Source organism: Vanellus vanellus, assembly GCF_965231255.1.
Source record: "Vanellus vanellus genome assembly, chromosome: 5".
NCBI classification, from domain to species: Eukaryota; Metazoa; Chordata; class Aves; order Charadriiformes; family Charadriidae; genus Vanellus; species Vanellus vanellus.
The window spans coordinates 73,803,554-73,820,694 of NC_138910.1; the positions used below are offsets into that span (position 1 = coordinate 73,803,554).

Sequence of the window (17,141 nt, forward strand, 5' to 3'; positions counted from 1 at the left end):
GTTATTTTAAATTGGCAGTAGAGAGACTGGTAGAGAAGGATAAAGCCCTGAGGACGGCTGAATCAAAGAGAATTTCAAAAGAATTTTCCTGATGGTTCTTGGATAATATCACATGTTAGCTATTTTCAAAGCCAATAGTTTCCAACACACTTCCATTTATGGTATCAATAATTAAAAAATACTTCAGTGGGGAGATGAGCTTACCTTACTGAGAAAAGAAATTGGAAAGCTGTATTATTATCGTAAACACGGGAGATGCAAAAAGCTTTGTCTCCATGGAAAAGCTATGGAAACAGGGATATCTTATTTGCAACTATTGAGTGGTTACCACAGAATGTGATGTGATTTTATGTGCATGTTCAAAGTGTTACTAGAACGCGATCATGGAGAAATTAAGGGCAGATCCTCGGCTCCTTTGTGCAGCAAGGCCAAATTAAACCACCTGAAGATTTGGTCCTAAAACCCAAAGTCAACTATAAGAAGTGTTAAGGAAATGCTTTGGATTGAATTCAGAGGTAAAACTAAGTTTAAAGAAAATTTAAATTACCAAAACTTAAACCTCATTACGTCCCACTCCCTGCCAGCACGTCCCTGCCAGCTACTAATGAATTTTTAACGTCTTTCCCCCACCCCACTGCGCACATCAGCTCTGACTCCGGCACCCTGAACCGTACGGCGCGTTACAGTCTAATTGTAACTCGCATGTCAAGGGGCAAGAAGAAAGGAGGGTGGCGAGAGCATTGATAAATTTAACTTAACATTCCTCCAGCTACTCAGCAGTAAGGCCGAGCAGTGAACTCCCCTCCACATTTTACACGGGTGTCAGTTACTTCAAAGGAATATATTTGAGCACGAGGGAGGCTGGCCGGCTCCCAGCTTATGCATCATTTGTGTCTGGCTGTTTCTGGAGACCCACAGCAAAGCAAAGGCTTCCTCCAGTTTGGGGCACACGGTGGAGCTTTCCCTACCTGTTTTCTTAGGGGTGCCGGAGCAGGTCGGCTCCGTATGTTGCATACAAAACACATGGCCAGAGCTGCAGCGCTCACCCTCTGCATTTCTGCCTTTCTCTAATTTTTTTCCAGGGTGCCCTCAGCCCAGGTGACAGATTAGTGATCTATACCTGTTCAGTTTAACGTGCAAATGGGTTTTTAAGTCAAGCTGCTGTTCAGCCAGGGTTGGCGGGGCCACAGGCGCTGCTCGGTGTTCAGGAGGCATCTGGAGTACGGCAGTAGGCGGCGGTGGGTCACCCTCACAGCCTGGGCTCGGCACGGCGCGGGCAGGGTGGGCGTTCGGGGCACGAGGAACGGGCACCGTGTCCTCCCCATTGGTAATTTCCCGGGAATTGTGCAAGAGCCACGGCCACGGGGAACAGAGCCACGGCCACGAGGTAACGTTAAGGTTTCCTTGATCCCACAAACTCTCTTTTGAATGTTTTGGCACTTGTGTCTCAGCACCTCTTAACTGACATTAATGGCATTGTTTTACCTTGCAATTGATCTCATTAATTGGCTGATCGGTTTTTGGAAATTTTTGTAGTGGCACATGGAGAAGAGCTGTTGTAATACCTGCAAGGCATTACCAAGCGATTCTTGACTAAACATCCAAAAACTGGTTTGGGAATTTCACACACGCACAAAAGAAAGATGATATCCGTCATGACAGAAGTGCAAATCACGGAGGTCACAGTTGGTTTTGAAGTCCTTTGCCTATTCTTGCAATTAAGCAATAAGGCTTTGGTGGCTGATACTGCTTGTGAGACGCGGAGGACTTTCATACTATAAATAAGGCTGAGTGACCTCCACCAGAAACTACAGCTGCCTGCCTGCGGCAAGGTGGAGAACGGAGACAAGTCCCAAAGGATTAACAGCTGCAAATGAATAGCCCACTCCCTAATTTGAATCAGTAAATTAAGGGATGACAGTGATTATGGCCGATCTCAGCCATCATAAACGATACCACGACTTTGTAAAAGCAGACTGCTGATGTCAGATCTTAGAGCTAGGACTCAAAGAATGAAATATTTAAGGGCTGCGGTCTCCAAAGATAGATAAAAGCCTCAAGACTATGATTTATTTTACTTTATTTTTGTATTTGTAGGGCCCAAACTAGACCCTTTAATACAAAGGTTGACATTTTCCAATCCTACTAGGAATTAAGCGCCTAACTCTTTCAGCCTCTTTGAAAAATCTCAGCTTTAGGCTCTTAGGTAAGTTTACCCTGATGCAGCATCAGGCTTCTTTTGAAAATTCCTTTACTGAAAGCAAAACTGTAGGCACTCAAACGTATAATCATGGCAAAAATGTTAATTTTTTTTCCTATGAGGCAATTATTGTAGATTTCTGGCTAAATATCAAAGGGTAAAACTTGTATTTCAGAAAAATGCATGTTACGGAAAGATTTCTCCCACCCTTTTAGTGCAGTTTGTCTACCTACGCAGTTATTGAAAGCTGGTTTAGTATTTAGCTATTTTGATCCTTCCAACTAATTGCTGTGTTGATTTAGTAGATTGCTGTATTAAGCTGAGAGATCTGAAGCGATAGCTACTTACTGTGATCACATCTATGCACAAACTCAACCTAGTCAACCCTTAAATTGTTCCAGTGAGTACTATATCTGAAATTATGAGGAAAGTACCATAAATTTGTTTTACACAAAAGTCTTATATTGAGTTATTTTGGTCCCTAACCTTCTTTTTCTCTCATTAAAAAAAATAATAATAATTCTGTGGACTTTGGTGCCCTTACCCGAGCTCTGAGTGTTTATTATGATTAAGACCTTCAGAGAACTTCTTTCTTTTTCCTCTAGAAACAGGGAATGCTGAAGATACGAAAAATGTGCCACGTTTGCCCTTGAAGTTACAGTCAGAATAGTGACAATGGCTGTATCACACTGTATTGTTGCTTTTATCAGCAAGTGCCCTGAGCAGACATTAACATAATTGCAAACTGTATGAAAAGTGAACATGCAAAAATGCGATGCAATTGCCAATAGCCTCAAACATCTGTCCCAACAAAGTGTTCCTCCTCCTTATTTTAATTCTTATTATTTTAACAAGGTTAGTGAAGGAGAAACCATGTCACAGATGATATCTACATTTAGAGTGTCAGAACAATTACCGATGCAAAATTGTTATCCAAGCAAATGTGTGTCACATTTTGTTCACTTCCCATAACACCTGTTCATTTCGCTAACACATTATTCCCAGTTAAAGCCAGAACTCATTAGTCCCAGTTAAAGCCAAACCGAAAGCTTAATACGTACATACATCTGAAAAATTGAAAAAGTTAACCAAAAGGCAGCACCATTCAAGCACGGTGCACATCTGAAGCTGGTGGGCAGCAAACTTCTGTAGCAGCTAATGGAAAGAAATTGAGCCAGAAAAATAGCAATAAATTAAAAGCCACCCAGCCTTAAGAGCTGAGATCAAAGAGGAGCACTATTCAAACCACCTGCATTTCAATCACGGTGCTGAGACTTTGAAACTCACTATGCCAAAGAGCCCAACGCTTTCCCAGCAAAACACGTTTTGGATTATCTCCTCAATAAGCAAATGACAAAAGCCATTACGAAGCAGATCGTTCAGAGCATTTTAATTTTACCCGAATATTTTCTGACCCGCTTTGTGGTTCTCCAGACCTAAGCCTAGACCTCCCGTCTCCCACCACGTACCCAAAGGCCCGCTGCCTCCTTACTCCCCCAACCGCTCGCATTTGCCACCAAGAAAAGTCAAACTTGCGTTTCTGTGATACTTGAACACGCATTGTGAATTCGAGGGCATCTGCCCTGCAGACATACCGCTAACTGTAACCCCAGGAGGCTTAAAGAAATATCAGCACTCAAATTCATAGAGTAAAGGTCTGAAGAGGCAGCTCTGTGAACGGATAACTGCCCGGGGCTTTGCCAAGCACAATATAGCTGTCACTTGTTATTACGTGAAAGATTTTCTGGGGAACAGTGTTTTTCATTTTGCATGTCAGGGACGGGGGAAAAAAAACACATTTAGACAACCATCTCTTTAAGAAAAGAGGAGAGCGCCGTGCGGCAGAGCTCACTTACCAGGGCTGGTTATTGTCAGGAGGTCAAGCTGCCGTTTCTGCTGAAAAACAAATTATAAAAAGAATTGTTAAAAGGGGACTAATTTTAGTGGGTCAGCTTAGACCTGCAAAGTAAGTGTTCTGACATTTATAGCAGAATTAATTACAAGTTACATGGCTCACAGTAACTCTTTTGGATGGGATCCGCATGTACTTTATGAGGAAGAAGAAAACCCCTTGCTCAGTCCTTTTAGTGTGTTTTTATTTGCACTTATAAAGTGTTACTATTTCTTTTTTGGAACATATACTTGAAATGGATAGCTAGAAGCACAGATGGACCGATATATTTATAAAAGTGATTTCTGATTCCACAGGGAAGAAGACAAGGAACCAAGACAAGAAACTCTAAGTTCTTTATTCATATCAATCACTGACTCATAGCCTGGATGTGATCAAACACAATTATATCGCCTTGGGGTGAACCTTTCAAAGACATGTAAGAGGATCTAGACAAACTCAAGACTGATAAAAGGAAAGCTTCTTTTCATGCTGAGCGCAGCCAGCCCATGGATCTCATTGCCACCAGATATCCCTCACCCTGGAAGCTTGCCAGACTTGATCATCACTGGATATTTGTACAGATAGCAAAATACAGGGAGTTATTATGGCAAATAATCACGTTTAAACAGAAGAGGGGGTTTCTGGAAGGGCTGCAAACCTTCCCGGGGCAAACCAACCTGTACTACAAGAAGGTTAGGAATGTTTTTTGCCTGGTACAAGCTATCCCACCAATTCCTTGGTGATGGTGGAGTATGTCTGAGGTTCCCCTTCCCCTGTAGCGTAGCCAAGGCTGTTGCCTACTCCATGTTCCCAGCATTAAGTGACATCCCCACCCTTGCATCTCTGTGGCCTGCCACTGAAATCCATGTGCTTCTGGACCGTTACCATCTTTTTCCACCTTTCCACCACCTGCAGGGCTTTCCCCGTTTCACAGACAGACTGTCACTGCCTCTTCTTCATACCACTTTCTAACTTACTGTCTTCTCCCTAACTTTGTCCAACATTAGTGTGTCTAGCTGGCATCGAAGATTATACTGTCCAGTTTAATTTCTCTCTCCTAATTTGCTCAATAATGTCTGTGCTACTTTCATTTATTGTCAGCCCTATTGATCTTTTTCTAATCTAATTCTTATCACTGCATTCACTGTATTCCCTGAGTGACAGCTGAAAGTCCTTGAGGAGGAAACATTGATGTGGTATTCCGTACCGTGAATGCTCTTCCTTGGAAATGATGACTGATGAAACTCCTTTCCAAACACATAATTCCTCTATAAGTAAAGCTTCACTGGCTAAAGTGTATCGACACAGTTGATCATCCACTGATCATACTTGAGCTATATGCCCAAGAGTGAATATGGCCTGCTGGGAAGCTGAGTGCGGTGTCAGGCTAAAAAATCCACATTTTCTGAAACCTTCTTGGCCTTCAGTACCTTAACTTGTGCAACGCAAATCCTATTTGCGAGAAAATTTGTTCCTGTCTGCTTTCATAGGCGCTCCTTGTTCTCTTACCTCGGACACGGCGTTCTGAGTATGACCTTAGTGGTGTGCTCGACCGTATTTGCTGTATTATCAAATACTAAGGCCAGCCTCTACCAAGCCTTTTTCCAGGTGTGCCAGGGTAATTACAAAAGGGAGCAGGAGACCCTGCTGGTGCCTTGTGTCACTTCCACAAAAGCCATTCAGAAACACTGTCCCTACTCTGCTGGGGTCTGCTCACCCCACGCCCCGTTCCCAGGGAGAAACAAAGCAAAGTAAGCAGTAGCGTAGGCAAAGGACCCACCTCCCCAGCAGAAGCCGTAAGACGAAACTTCTCCTAACGAGCTAAATTTTGTATAGATCCTGTGCCTTAATCCTGATTCGTATATCCAAAGCTATGAAACGCCAGAGCTCAGCCCCCACTGGGCCAAAAGCTTTGCTTACATTTCTCAGCACAACTGGAACTCCAAAGGCTGTATATCTAATGAACAGCTAGAGCAGAAAATATATATCCAAAGCCCATACACTGTGAAAGCTTCTCTACTGGGAAAAAAAAAAAAGTGGAATATAAATATCCTGTGTGAAAGAAGGTTGCAAAATGTAGAGACGTGGAACAGAGAGAAAGGCACGTAGCCCAACTGGCCCCCAGTCCTGACTTGAGTCTATTAACTAAGGTAAATATAAACATTAAATAGAAACCTAAATAGCTTAACCTGATATTGCAGTTAAACCACAGCATATAGAATAGTCTAAACAGAATGGGATATAAAATGAAATTATTACAAGTCAAATGTTCAGTTTGTAACTTGTTTCCTGTTTGGACATTGCCTTCAGTCTGGCCTTGGAAAAAAAAAACCAAATTAACTCCAGATCCAGGAAATCTTTGTGTATGTGTTGAACTTTAAGCACAAGTTATTTCTCTGACTTCAAGTGGAGCAGCACTGATCTTTTGCATCTAACACCTTACTGCTGCAAGGGATTTGAAATGCCACCAGGTTCTTGGCAGTAGCTCCACCCAACCGCTCCGGGCTGGAGCGCGGCGGTTACTGCCTGACTGGTGCACCGAGAGAGAAAAAATGTCTCTGCTCTGACCTTCAGCAGACCTTGAAGAGGTTTCTCTAATTTAGCTGGGCAAGGGAAGTTTGTGGACGCTCACCCAAGCCCTGGAGAGGAGGAAACAGCCAAGTGCATTCCAGAATCATGCATTTCAACATGCAAAACTGCACTAATTAGGGATCCAATCACTTTCCAGCAATCCAAGCCTGCTCTCAGATCTCAGGGGCTAGCGCTCTGCCGTTTCCAGGGCTCAGCTGGATGCAGGCAGTCTAGTAACTAGATGGATTTTTTTTAAAAAACGTACAGCCGCACTTATGAGTAGCTATAAAAGCAGCAGAATTTGAATTTAAAGAGAGAGACATTACAAGTGTCACAAAGATTAATAAAATAATTGCATCAGAAGTATCATGGCTGTGGGGCTTTATATATTCGCTTCTCCCTTCAGTGCTGAAAGATGCAAATTGCAGCTGTTGCGCCCCTCAAGCACAATCACCCTCTCCCTGTTTTGACAGATTTCTTGAAAGACTCATCTCACAAGATGTCTGGCTTTTTTTTTTTTTGTTCTGCTTTTAGTAATTTTCCACTTCTCAAACACCTGCCCCTACAGAGATGCTTGGGACTATCCCAATCTTCAGGCAACCTACTGTCCCAAGAATTACTTACAATCTGAGCACTGAAATGTAATGACTCTCGTCCCTGGTCCGGGGAGAGGTGACAGTTTCCCGTATCGCTAAGGCTGGATTTCACCTACGTTGACAAAAAGGCATTCCATGAGAAACACTAAAACGATTTCCACAGCATCAGCCATAATTTATAAGAGGCAAACAGAAAGATTCCCGGTATGGCCACGGTATCTCTATTGTTATAATCCTGTCCTACCCTTAAGGGGCAGCATCCCCATTTTCACTTTGCTGGCTATTTGAAAGCCCGAAGGCAGGAAAAGGCCATTGGTGATTCATACCGGCTTTCCACCTCGTGCAGTTTTCCATCCTTGGTGCTTCCCAGAGGCACAGTCCCTACAGCGCATTAGGGCTCTGCAGCAAACCTGCAGCAGATCGCGTTCACTGCCACAAAATTAACACAATCTTTAATTAATGCAATAAGCACTGATGAGTAATAAATCATATTAAAATACAAGGAAGGCAAATTTTTAATAAATTAAGCATTGATTCACTCAATAAATATTAATCTACTAGGCATCAAGAATTCATTACGTTTTAGAAAACCAGTTGAAAAACCTCGCTGGTGAGCTGGTCCAAAGCATGCAGAATGGTCCCTGTTCACCCATAATATACACTTATTTTTAACTAATTCCTTAATTTATCAAGTTAAACAACTTGCCTGAAAGTGAGCCTGGATTATTATTCCATTGCCGTATGCAATTTTCTCGACATAGATTCTAGCTCACCCCTTGAATCATTTCCTAAATTTTTCTTAGTAACTCCCTTTCTGAGTACCTCCTTTCTCTTCCTTGATATTGGTGGTCTTTAAAATATCTGCTGACTGGTGTCATTTAATTTTCACCTCAATTAACTCAGTGAGAGTTGCAAAACTAGAAAAAAAATTGGGGGGCTGGGTTGTAAATTAACTCATTCATTTAAGTTTGCCTTATCTACGAGATGTTCTTTCACACTTTGCTCTCTGCAGAGTTCCTCCAACCTTTTATATAGATGTGGGATGTGCTGCACTTGCTTTGACTCTTATCTACAGATTAGCAAAAGAGAAGGAAAAAAAAGCCAGATGCAAAGATGCCCCATGAGACTGATATGGAGCTGTTTCTGTAGCAACCGATGATTTTCTTCTCATGTAAGAATGAGCCTAGTCATATCTAATTCTGAATGTATCTGGGCCTCACTTGCCAGCCAAAGCTGTGTCAAGTATAAAGTCGATATAGTCAGAAGGAGCGATTAAAAAAAAGCAATTATAAAGTCATCTTCCTACTCCTACACTCCTCCTCCAGCCAGGATCCAAAAGATATCCTTACCCCTGCCTTCTGTCCCAGCACATCATCTCCAAGCCCCCAACACCCAGCAGAGCTGGTGAGCAGAGATGGAGGTGGCAGCCAGCCACCCAGGTGCCGCACACCTGAGGCTTCTGTGCTGGAAGCTTCTTCATCAGTTCCGTGCACCCACATCCCAGGAGACGGTGGTGTTCCGGCAGGGGTTTCCCTGGACCTCAAGGGCATCTATACCTGCCTTGCTCCGAGGCTCCGTATAAATCTCCTAAGCGCAGAGCTGAGATCAACTTCAGCTTTAGGAAGCTCTTGTTGGGTTTGTGCCATTTCACTGCCTTCGCTCTGCGGGCAGTATTTTCTGCAGCTATGAGCCCAAAGGCAGGCTGCCCATCTCCCGCCATAGTCCGCCCACACGAAGCTGGAATTGACTCTCTGGGACCACAGGAGGACTTTGTCTTTCTAAATGGATTTTACCCCAGCCTGGTTTCTGCTATTGATCTTTTCCATCTAATTTTAATGTGGTTTGAACAGGTGTCTCTCCTTACCACCTTCAACCTACTATGCAATTCAGAGGGTTTAACATTGAAATCAAGTGCATGATTTTTTATTTTTTTTTCCGGAAGCTTTGCCATAAGTTGTTACTAATTGTGCCTCTTCCTTTTAACTTCTAAATTAGCACGTCTCTTCTATAAACTGACCGTGTTGACATATGAGTAATTGAAACCAGTGCGTCGTCTCACAAAATAAACCTGAGTATGTATTGAAGGGTTTGCAGAGGTGAATTTCACATTTTTATGGCCTTTATTATCGCCACACTCTGTACTGTCAATGCTTTTGAAAGCTATCATCTGACATTATATTATGAAAGTACCCAAAAGTTCAGAAAAAGAGATCCCAAGTGTGCAACTTGGTGTGGATGGCACAACACAGCTGCCCAGAAGCACCACCATAAGCCTCCTTGGTTTTCCAGTTGGGGGATTTACAGTGGCAGGGAGGGAGGAGGGAGAAGGTGCGGGGAGGGAGAGGTTAAAGGCTGCATCCCATCCTTTCCCATGGCTACCTAACATTCAGGGCTAATCAACATCTGGAAAAATTTCCAATGAAGGCTTAGATAACGGAAGGTGTTAGAAAAAAGTGAATATAACTCAGTGAGTATTGCACATCTGGCTAGTTTCTCAAATGCAAGTTTTGCTACTTGTACCCTCCTTCCATTCAGAGTGCAAGACTTATCTCCAAAGAGAAACTCTCGATTTAAGTAATGACCCCAATAGGCTACTAACTCAAGTTCTGTTTAAATGGATAATTTGATGATTTAAAGCTTCTTCTTCTTCTTCTTTTTTTTTTTAATCACATTATGCCAAGCAATAATCTTTTCTTTCCATCCTGAAATCACAGGCTTTTGTTCATATAATGAAGCAAGGTCTCACATTTTGTTCTTTCTTTATGATTAGCTGCTAAAGTTTCCTGGTATAATGATAAAACGAACCAGTCAGCTTGTTGACACTTGACTGGGATTTTACTAAATTGCATCTGCTGTAGCCTACTCTGTGGAATCAATTATTGATAATATTGGTGTGGGAGAACATTTATAAAGTGGTTTGGGAAGCGTTATCGCTTACGCTAAGAGCTATAATGAGCATTTTAAACCATTTTAACAGTGACCTCTACAGACATTTGATCATTGCAATATTTGGTAACTTGATTCCGGTTTAGAACCAAAACCAAGTCCAAATGATGAAAGGCAGCGCCAAACCATTAAGCTACTTTACTCATCCTTCCAGTTAACATATTCTTCTACTTAGTATCTGGCACCTGCGTATTTCCTTCCCAAAACCTAATTGCCAAGGATACACGGTACTTTCTTATTTTTCAGAAACACTGCCAAACAAGGAGCTAAGACCTCTCCTTCTCCCCACTTCGACTATTTATCTCAAGAACACAACACTCGTGCATAATGCATTATTTATTAACAAGCTCCTCCCCAGCTCTTACAGTCCTATTGTGCCTAAAAGCTATTTAGACCGAACGTTAATGCAACGAAGGTTAAGGAAAGATTGAAAAGCCACGTGAGGGCTCTGGGCACACATACAAACACTCTGTAGTACCTATGGCAGTAGTACCAGGTCACAGCCCCAAAGCCTTGGTGAGCAGATTACCACCAAAAGCAGCGCATCGCTGCCCAAAACAACAGCCGTGGGAGGCTGAGCAACCCGAGCAGCTGCACAGCGGAGGCCATTTGAAATGCGCACGCTCAGTTTTATTGGTCACACAAATTCAGTCTGCTTCCACATATTCTTGAGTGACATCTGCTGGTGCTTAATCTATAGGTTGCCTTATTTAAATACAGAGCACTCATAAAGATAGTGTCCCGATTCATACTGAACCACTAGGAACCGAAAAAAACAAAAAAGCCCCTCAGTTCACTATAAATATTTACAATCGCAGCAAAAAGTCGTTAAGACTATCTTATCTCTGGAAGAAGGGGGGAGGAATGAACCGCTTTGGAATGAACTGATCCTTAACTTTGTCAGTGAGGGTTATGACAACAGAAAGCCTCTTAAGTTTTCTGGCCTGCATCTGTAAAATAACAAGCACCGTTATGCACCTCAGTGAAGCAACAAAAAGGTAGATTCATAGCAACTTCATGGTTTGATGATGTACATTATGCATACACAGCTCCGCCTTCTCAGATGCGCGTATAAAAGGACATCCTTGATGAGTTAATAGCACGGTCTCTTTTTAACCCAAGTCAAAATACGGCAAGCAAATCCAATCGCTTTAATGAACTCAACTGGCAAACTTGTCTCAGAGCTCCCAGTTTCATACGCTTCTGTCCTCCTTGTTAATCCAAGCCTGAAATGCTGAGACAAATGAGTGCACAGATAGCCAGTGCTCCGGTCACTCTGCAGCCTGTGTAGAGTGTGGGAGGATATGGAGTACGTCCACACACCCTGGTATTTCTGCCCCAGTAAAAACTGGGGGAAAAGAACGGATGATATAGCCAATACCTTGTCTGTGCTTTGTTCTGCTTTTTCCCAAAAGCTTTGGGCCTGCAAGAAGAGAATAGGGCCCATTTCTCCGTGGTCGGACCCCACATCCAGGTTGGAATCAAGCCTCTCTGTAGTTTCACTAGCGAAAAGGTGGCTGTGGTTGTGTGCACATTTTAAATGAAGCACATGGAGTTATACTGCAAGGGTTCAGGATCTACTCATTCTGCTGTTTAACTCAGCATTTTAAAGGGTTTGTTTTGGTAACAAACCACCATGCAGATTTTTCATAGTTTGGTGTATTATTATGTAAATTGTGGAGCTGTGGTTATAATCCTGTGCTTGTGATATCAATTACTTAATGCCTATAGAGATTACTGTAATGCCACAAACAGCGGATTATGTCTTAAAGTACATAGTAAGCATCAGGAGCTAATAAACTCTTCTCTTTAAATTTAATTTATTTGGAAAAAAAAAAGAGTAAACAAGGGCAGGAAAAACTATACAGACCACACACAGTGCCATTAACAACCAAAATCTATACATGACGCAGATTGCTTTAGGCACTGCACAGCCTTTCCTTAGTTGTGAATTCCTATCTTGCGTTGTCTTATGAAGGAAAGGAGCATCATTAGTGACAGCAATTATGAACTTTGAGAGTCCACCATTTGGGGGAAGGGGCAGGGGGGGAGGGAGCAACAGCGTTCAATGAATGTTTAATTAGAAACAAAGCGTATCTATCTATACCAGTAATGGGATATTGACTAACTAGCCATTGTTTATGGGCTGTTTTAGATAACAGACAAGACAGATTAACCCCCAACATATGCAATTTTAAAACTAAACGTGCAGTTGTAGGAGCCTGTGATCACACAGTAAGGGAGGCATAAATCCAGAGGTTTACATCCCCGCTCTGCCCCATCTGGACCTTGAGATTGAACTTAAGCTGCTTACATCCAGCTACGAGAACTCTGGACAGCAGATCATTTCTCCCAAACCATATTTTGCTGTGTATAGCTAACTAAATATTTATTGAAACTGGGACTTAAGTTCCAACGTCTGCAGCCGACCTGAGTAGTTTAGCTACCAGCTAGTAGCAGTTGTCCCCCTCCCTCCATGTCAACTAATACTTAATTTAACAAACTGTCATCATGCCAGAATAGCCAGCACACCGGTGGCGAGAAGGCTGGCTTGGGTTCAAAGAAAATACTGTTTTGAAAAAAAAAAATTAATTCTATGAAAAGAGAAAAAAAAACCACCTAGAACTCTGAGGGAGTTACTGGGAAATTTTCTGAAACCCGAGCAATTTTCACTAGAAGAGTCCTTCTTTGTAAGAAGTTAAATACCTTCGTGTTTGGGGAGCGGCATGTGTTTGCACTTGGTTTGGCTCCTGCTCAGTATTAGAATTCTGCTCAGTGCAGCACTTAACTGGAAAACAAAGCTCTGAATTACAGCTCTGACATGATCCACTTCCTAATACACCTGAGCCCAGTCAAAAGAAACACATCTTTGATAAACTTTTAAGAAACAGGACTCCTGTGGTTTCACACCATAAGGACAGCGATACAAATGGAAAGCAGACAGACATATAAAAGATGCAACACAAGAGTAAATTCCTTCCGAATATAAATTTTTTCAAAATTATTGCGTTTTCATGCATAGAACTTATGAATTATGTGTTAAAAAAGTCCCTGTGATTCAGCAACAGAGTGAAAATAAACATGAGAGAACACAACTTCTGTAGTTGCCACTTTCTCTGACTCCCTCGAGCCTAAATCCCTCCGCCTCCAAGAGCTCCCTGCCTTTACTTCTGATTTGATGGGAATTACCCGGTCGTGTTCATCTTAGGTGTTATTTTCTCGTAAGGAGTTGGAGTTTGCCTGAGATGCAGATGAGCTGCGTGAGAACACAGCACAGCCGTTTCCAAATCATAGTTCCAGTGGTTGAAGGCATTTTCCAAACACTCCAAATATCTTCCCTTTCCACTCAAAGATGGCAATATTTAAATGCCATTTTATTCAGAAGAAAGCCTCTATAATCGGTATGGTATCTCACATTCCAATATCTCAGAAACGTAAACATTCAGCCAAGCGGATTTCAGCTCTACAAGCACACCAAACATGTTGCCTGTAAGCCCAAGCAGCTGAGTTTCCTGTATAACACAAAGCAGTGTAAATGTTGGGAGAACTTTATGACTGCAAAATGATGTGCGTGAGATCTACAGGCTGTACCATCTCCGAAATCCTTCTGTAGTGATTTCCATTCGCGCCATCACCATTCAGTTTTCAAGCCACCAGTCTCACACCTACAGCTCCATGCAGCCAAGCATTCAAAAGCAAAAGATGGAGCTTTTTCTGTTTTGAAAGTTAGGTTTGCCCTTACCATTTGAAAAAAAAAAAAAAAAAAAAAAAAAAATCTATGAAAAGAGAAAAAAAACCCACGTAGAACTCTGAGGGAGTTACTGGGCAATTTCTGAAACTCAAGCAATTTTCACTAGAAGAGTCCTCCTTTGTAAGAAGTTAAATATCTTCTTGTTTGGGGAGCGGCATATAATGGTATATATGGTATATATATGGCATATAATGGTATATACGTACACACATAAATATATTGCGTATATGTATATACAGCCACAGACACATATAAACATTCTCAGGTGTGTATGTATCGTGGTGTGTCCATTGACTTCTGCATTGTACAGAGAGCAGTAAATGTTTGTAAAACTTCATACGCACACCACACTTAGAAGGAATCGCTATAGGCTGTGTATTGTAGACACAGATGAAAAACCTGGGAAACACTTGAAATTGTCACATCCATTCAAGGCCAAGCTAGCGTTTTGTCACCAAGAGTAACGCGGCAGCACACACGCTTCCTGGTTAAAGCAGCATCTCTTTAAGGAGCCAAAGGAAATCAGCGTGAGGAGAGTCAATGGAACTGATTTCTCATGCACCAGACCAGACAATTTCATTTTTTAATCTTCAGCTCTAAATCCACCAGCCCTCCGCTCCCGTCACATTCATTTTTCCTCTCTCTTTCCCTATTTATTCATTTCCTCCATCCAGCGGAAGTGCTATAGCCAAGTTTCATCTGCGTTTTCAAACTGGTAATATTATGGGAACATAAAACAATAAGACAGGAAACATCTGATCCCAAAGACTTGCACAACAGCTGAACAAGATCAGTATATTTTCTTTTGCAGCAAGAGGGCAACTAACTCCACCCCTCCAAGTTCTGCTCTGACTGCCAAGGCACCATTACAGCCAAAGACTTTTATGCAATGGGGACAGGCAGGAGGGAAGGGGGAAATAACTGTGTGTTTTCCCATTTAATTTAGGAGGATTACTTTAGCTGAAATCCCCCCCCCCCCCCATACTGTGCAAAGTTCCTTGTTTACTGTATACAAGTCAAGACAGCGTGATCAAAATAATAGTGCAAAGTTAAATTAGAATCTAGTATGTATGGACAAATATATAAATTTATATGTCCAACTATTGTGGTCTCATCTAATTTCAAGATTTTCATCTAATTTCAGCTTGAGTCTGTTTCCTTTCACAATCCACGCAGTGAGTTAGTTTTTCTACTGCTCAAAAAAATCAATTTTTTTTCTCCAAGCCAGACCACTGCTTGTCATATCCACTTAACAAATGATTCAGAGCATCCCAATCTTCATTCCTCTAAAAACTGCATATTTAATTACAGCCCATGAAAGCACCGTCTGGAGAAGTCAAATGGCAGCAATGAGTGTGAGCTGTCCCGGAGGTAAAAAGAACAATCTTACTTTCCAAACAGACCCAACGCTTTCTTGTTCGTTTCTGAAGCAATTTTGTTGTAGTTTTCTATGGCACATGCTAAAATCATTACTAAATCCTTATATTGGAACGTCTTGAGCCACAAAACTTGGAACAAGCTGCAGGTCTGGCCGCAACCCGTACCGATATGCCCGAAGACTAACAGGGCAGTGCCGGGACTCCTTACAGCCACCCCCAGGGTCGCTCTGCCTTTGTACACTACCTACTGTAATTCATGTTTAATCTATGCGTGGTGTCTCTGGAACTGTTAACAAAAACAATAAAAAGGAGGCTACCGGAACCAAGGTAGGTAGCACTTAGCTCTATACATCCAAATCTGAGTGTTATTATCTCACTTTCGCTATCTGGCATTTTAGCACAAACCTTTCACCCAGGTGCTTTAAACTGTGAAAGTCATTCCAGAGGCTTTTTTATTCAGCTGAAGAGAGCTATATATGTCATATACAATACGTCCTGTTATATTAAAGGAGATAATAAAAGTTTGGTCCTTCAAAATCACCGAGCTGAGTTACGTTGCCCAAGAGCAGCCTCGAATGGAGAGCTGCATAAGAAAACGACGCCATCCAGATAATTACTGTTTTGTTCCTCTCTTCAGTCCATGTCAGTTTATTCTAATAAAATAGGGAATGACATTTGTCCCATAGACTGAACAGAGGTAAGAGGTCTGAATTCCCCTTTTCATTAGCTTCGTTGCTAACTGTTTCAAATTATTGCTCTTTTACAGTTGTTCTTCATTGGGGACCTGCTATATATGTCTCATAGTGTTTAAAAAATACAGAACAAACACTTGTGAGAAAATCTGTGTGGTGACTGACAAATATAAGCCTGTTTTGAGAAGCACCCAAAGCACAGGAACTTCACTGGAAGAGAGAAGGGAGCCAAGCGCCCTAGTAACCAATTTTGATATGAAACTGTTAATTTTGCATCACAGATGTTCAGTTGCTTCAGGGTTCAGTCCAACCAAAGGCTGAGTTCCTCCAGTTGCTCTTGGTGAGGCACTCACTGAAGGCGGATCATGGCTCTCAGAATCAGGTCTCCAGAAGACAAAAGCTGAGATTCACCCACGTGCGTGTAACAAACGTTTAACTAAGAATGGAGTGACTATGGCATGAAGCTACTGTGAAGCAGTTGCTCTTTGGGTTACACAGGAAATATGTTTATCTGGATAATTTGAAATGTGGATGTTTACCTATGATTTTTGAGTCACCCTGAAACTGCCAGTTTTCAGAAAAATATAGTTCTGTGTTTAAACTCCTTCTATTGCCCTTATTTACGTTCTTCATTTATTGGAAATCCAAGAGGCTTCCAAACATCCATTGATTATTAGCCTTAAAAATTAATCATCTCTATATTAACAACAACATTTACACACTGTGTTTGGAAAAGCATTTTGCTTCCCCTAAGAGCACATGCTTTGTAGTTAGCAGAAAGGTTGTGGTATGTCAAGAGTAACTCATGACGAAGTATCAGTCCATCATTTCAAACCAATTTCACAGTTGCAGGAAAGGTGAACAAAGTTTCCATAGGTGAATATGTGAGGAAAATTTATCCTTGTTCTTACCCTGAACTCTATTGTGTCCGACAGCTGTATTTCAGGATTTTTTTTTTATATTTGGTTTTTTAAGACCAACACAAATGTAAATGTTCCAATTTATAGTGGCAAAATTAGCTGTCACGTTCATTCCCATTCCCAGTGAGCTTAAATTTTTCTTTTGGGCATTAAAGACAGGGAGCATTTTTTTTTTTTTCTTTTAAAATGTAC

At 41.7% G+C, this 17,141-nt stretch overlaps 1 protein-coding gene across 3 annotated transcripts in view; it reads right to left on the reverse strand.

Moving 5' to 3' along the window:
• The window catches only part of LOC309672808 (BEN domain-containing protein 5), a gene marked incomplete at both ends in the record, with an annotated part of 984,871 nt that overhangs the window by 457,801 nt on the left and 509,929 nt on the right, over positions 1–17,141 (reverse strand). For 2 of the 3 annotated variants that reach the window (XM_082484407.1, XM_082484406.1), the window contains one exon: positions 4,057–4,096. The exons of the other annotated variant lie outside the window; for it this stretch is intronic. In XM_082484407.1, the coding sequence (XP_082340533.1) occupies positions 4,057–4,096 (40 nt within the window). The remainder of the gene's footprint in view (positions 1–4,056; positions 4,097–17,141) is intronic. 3 annotated transcript variants of the gene reach the window in all.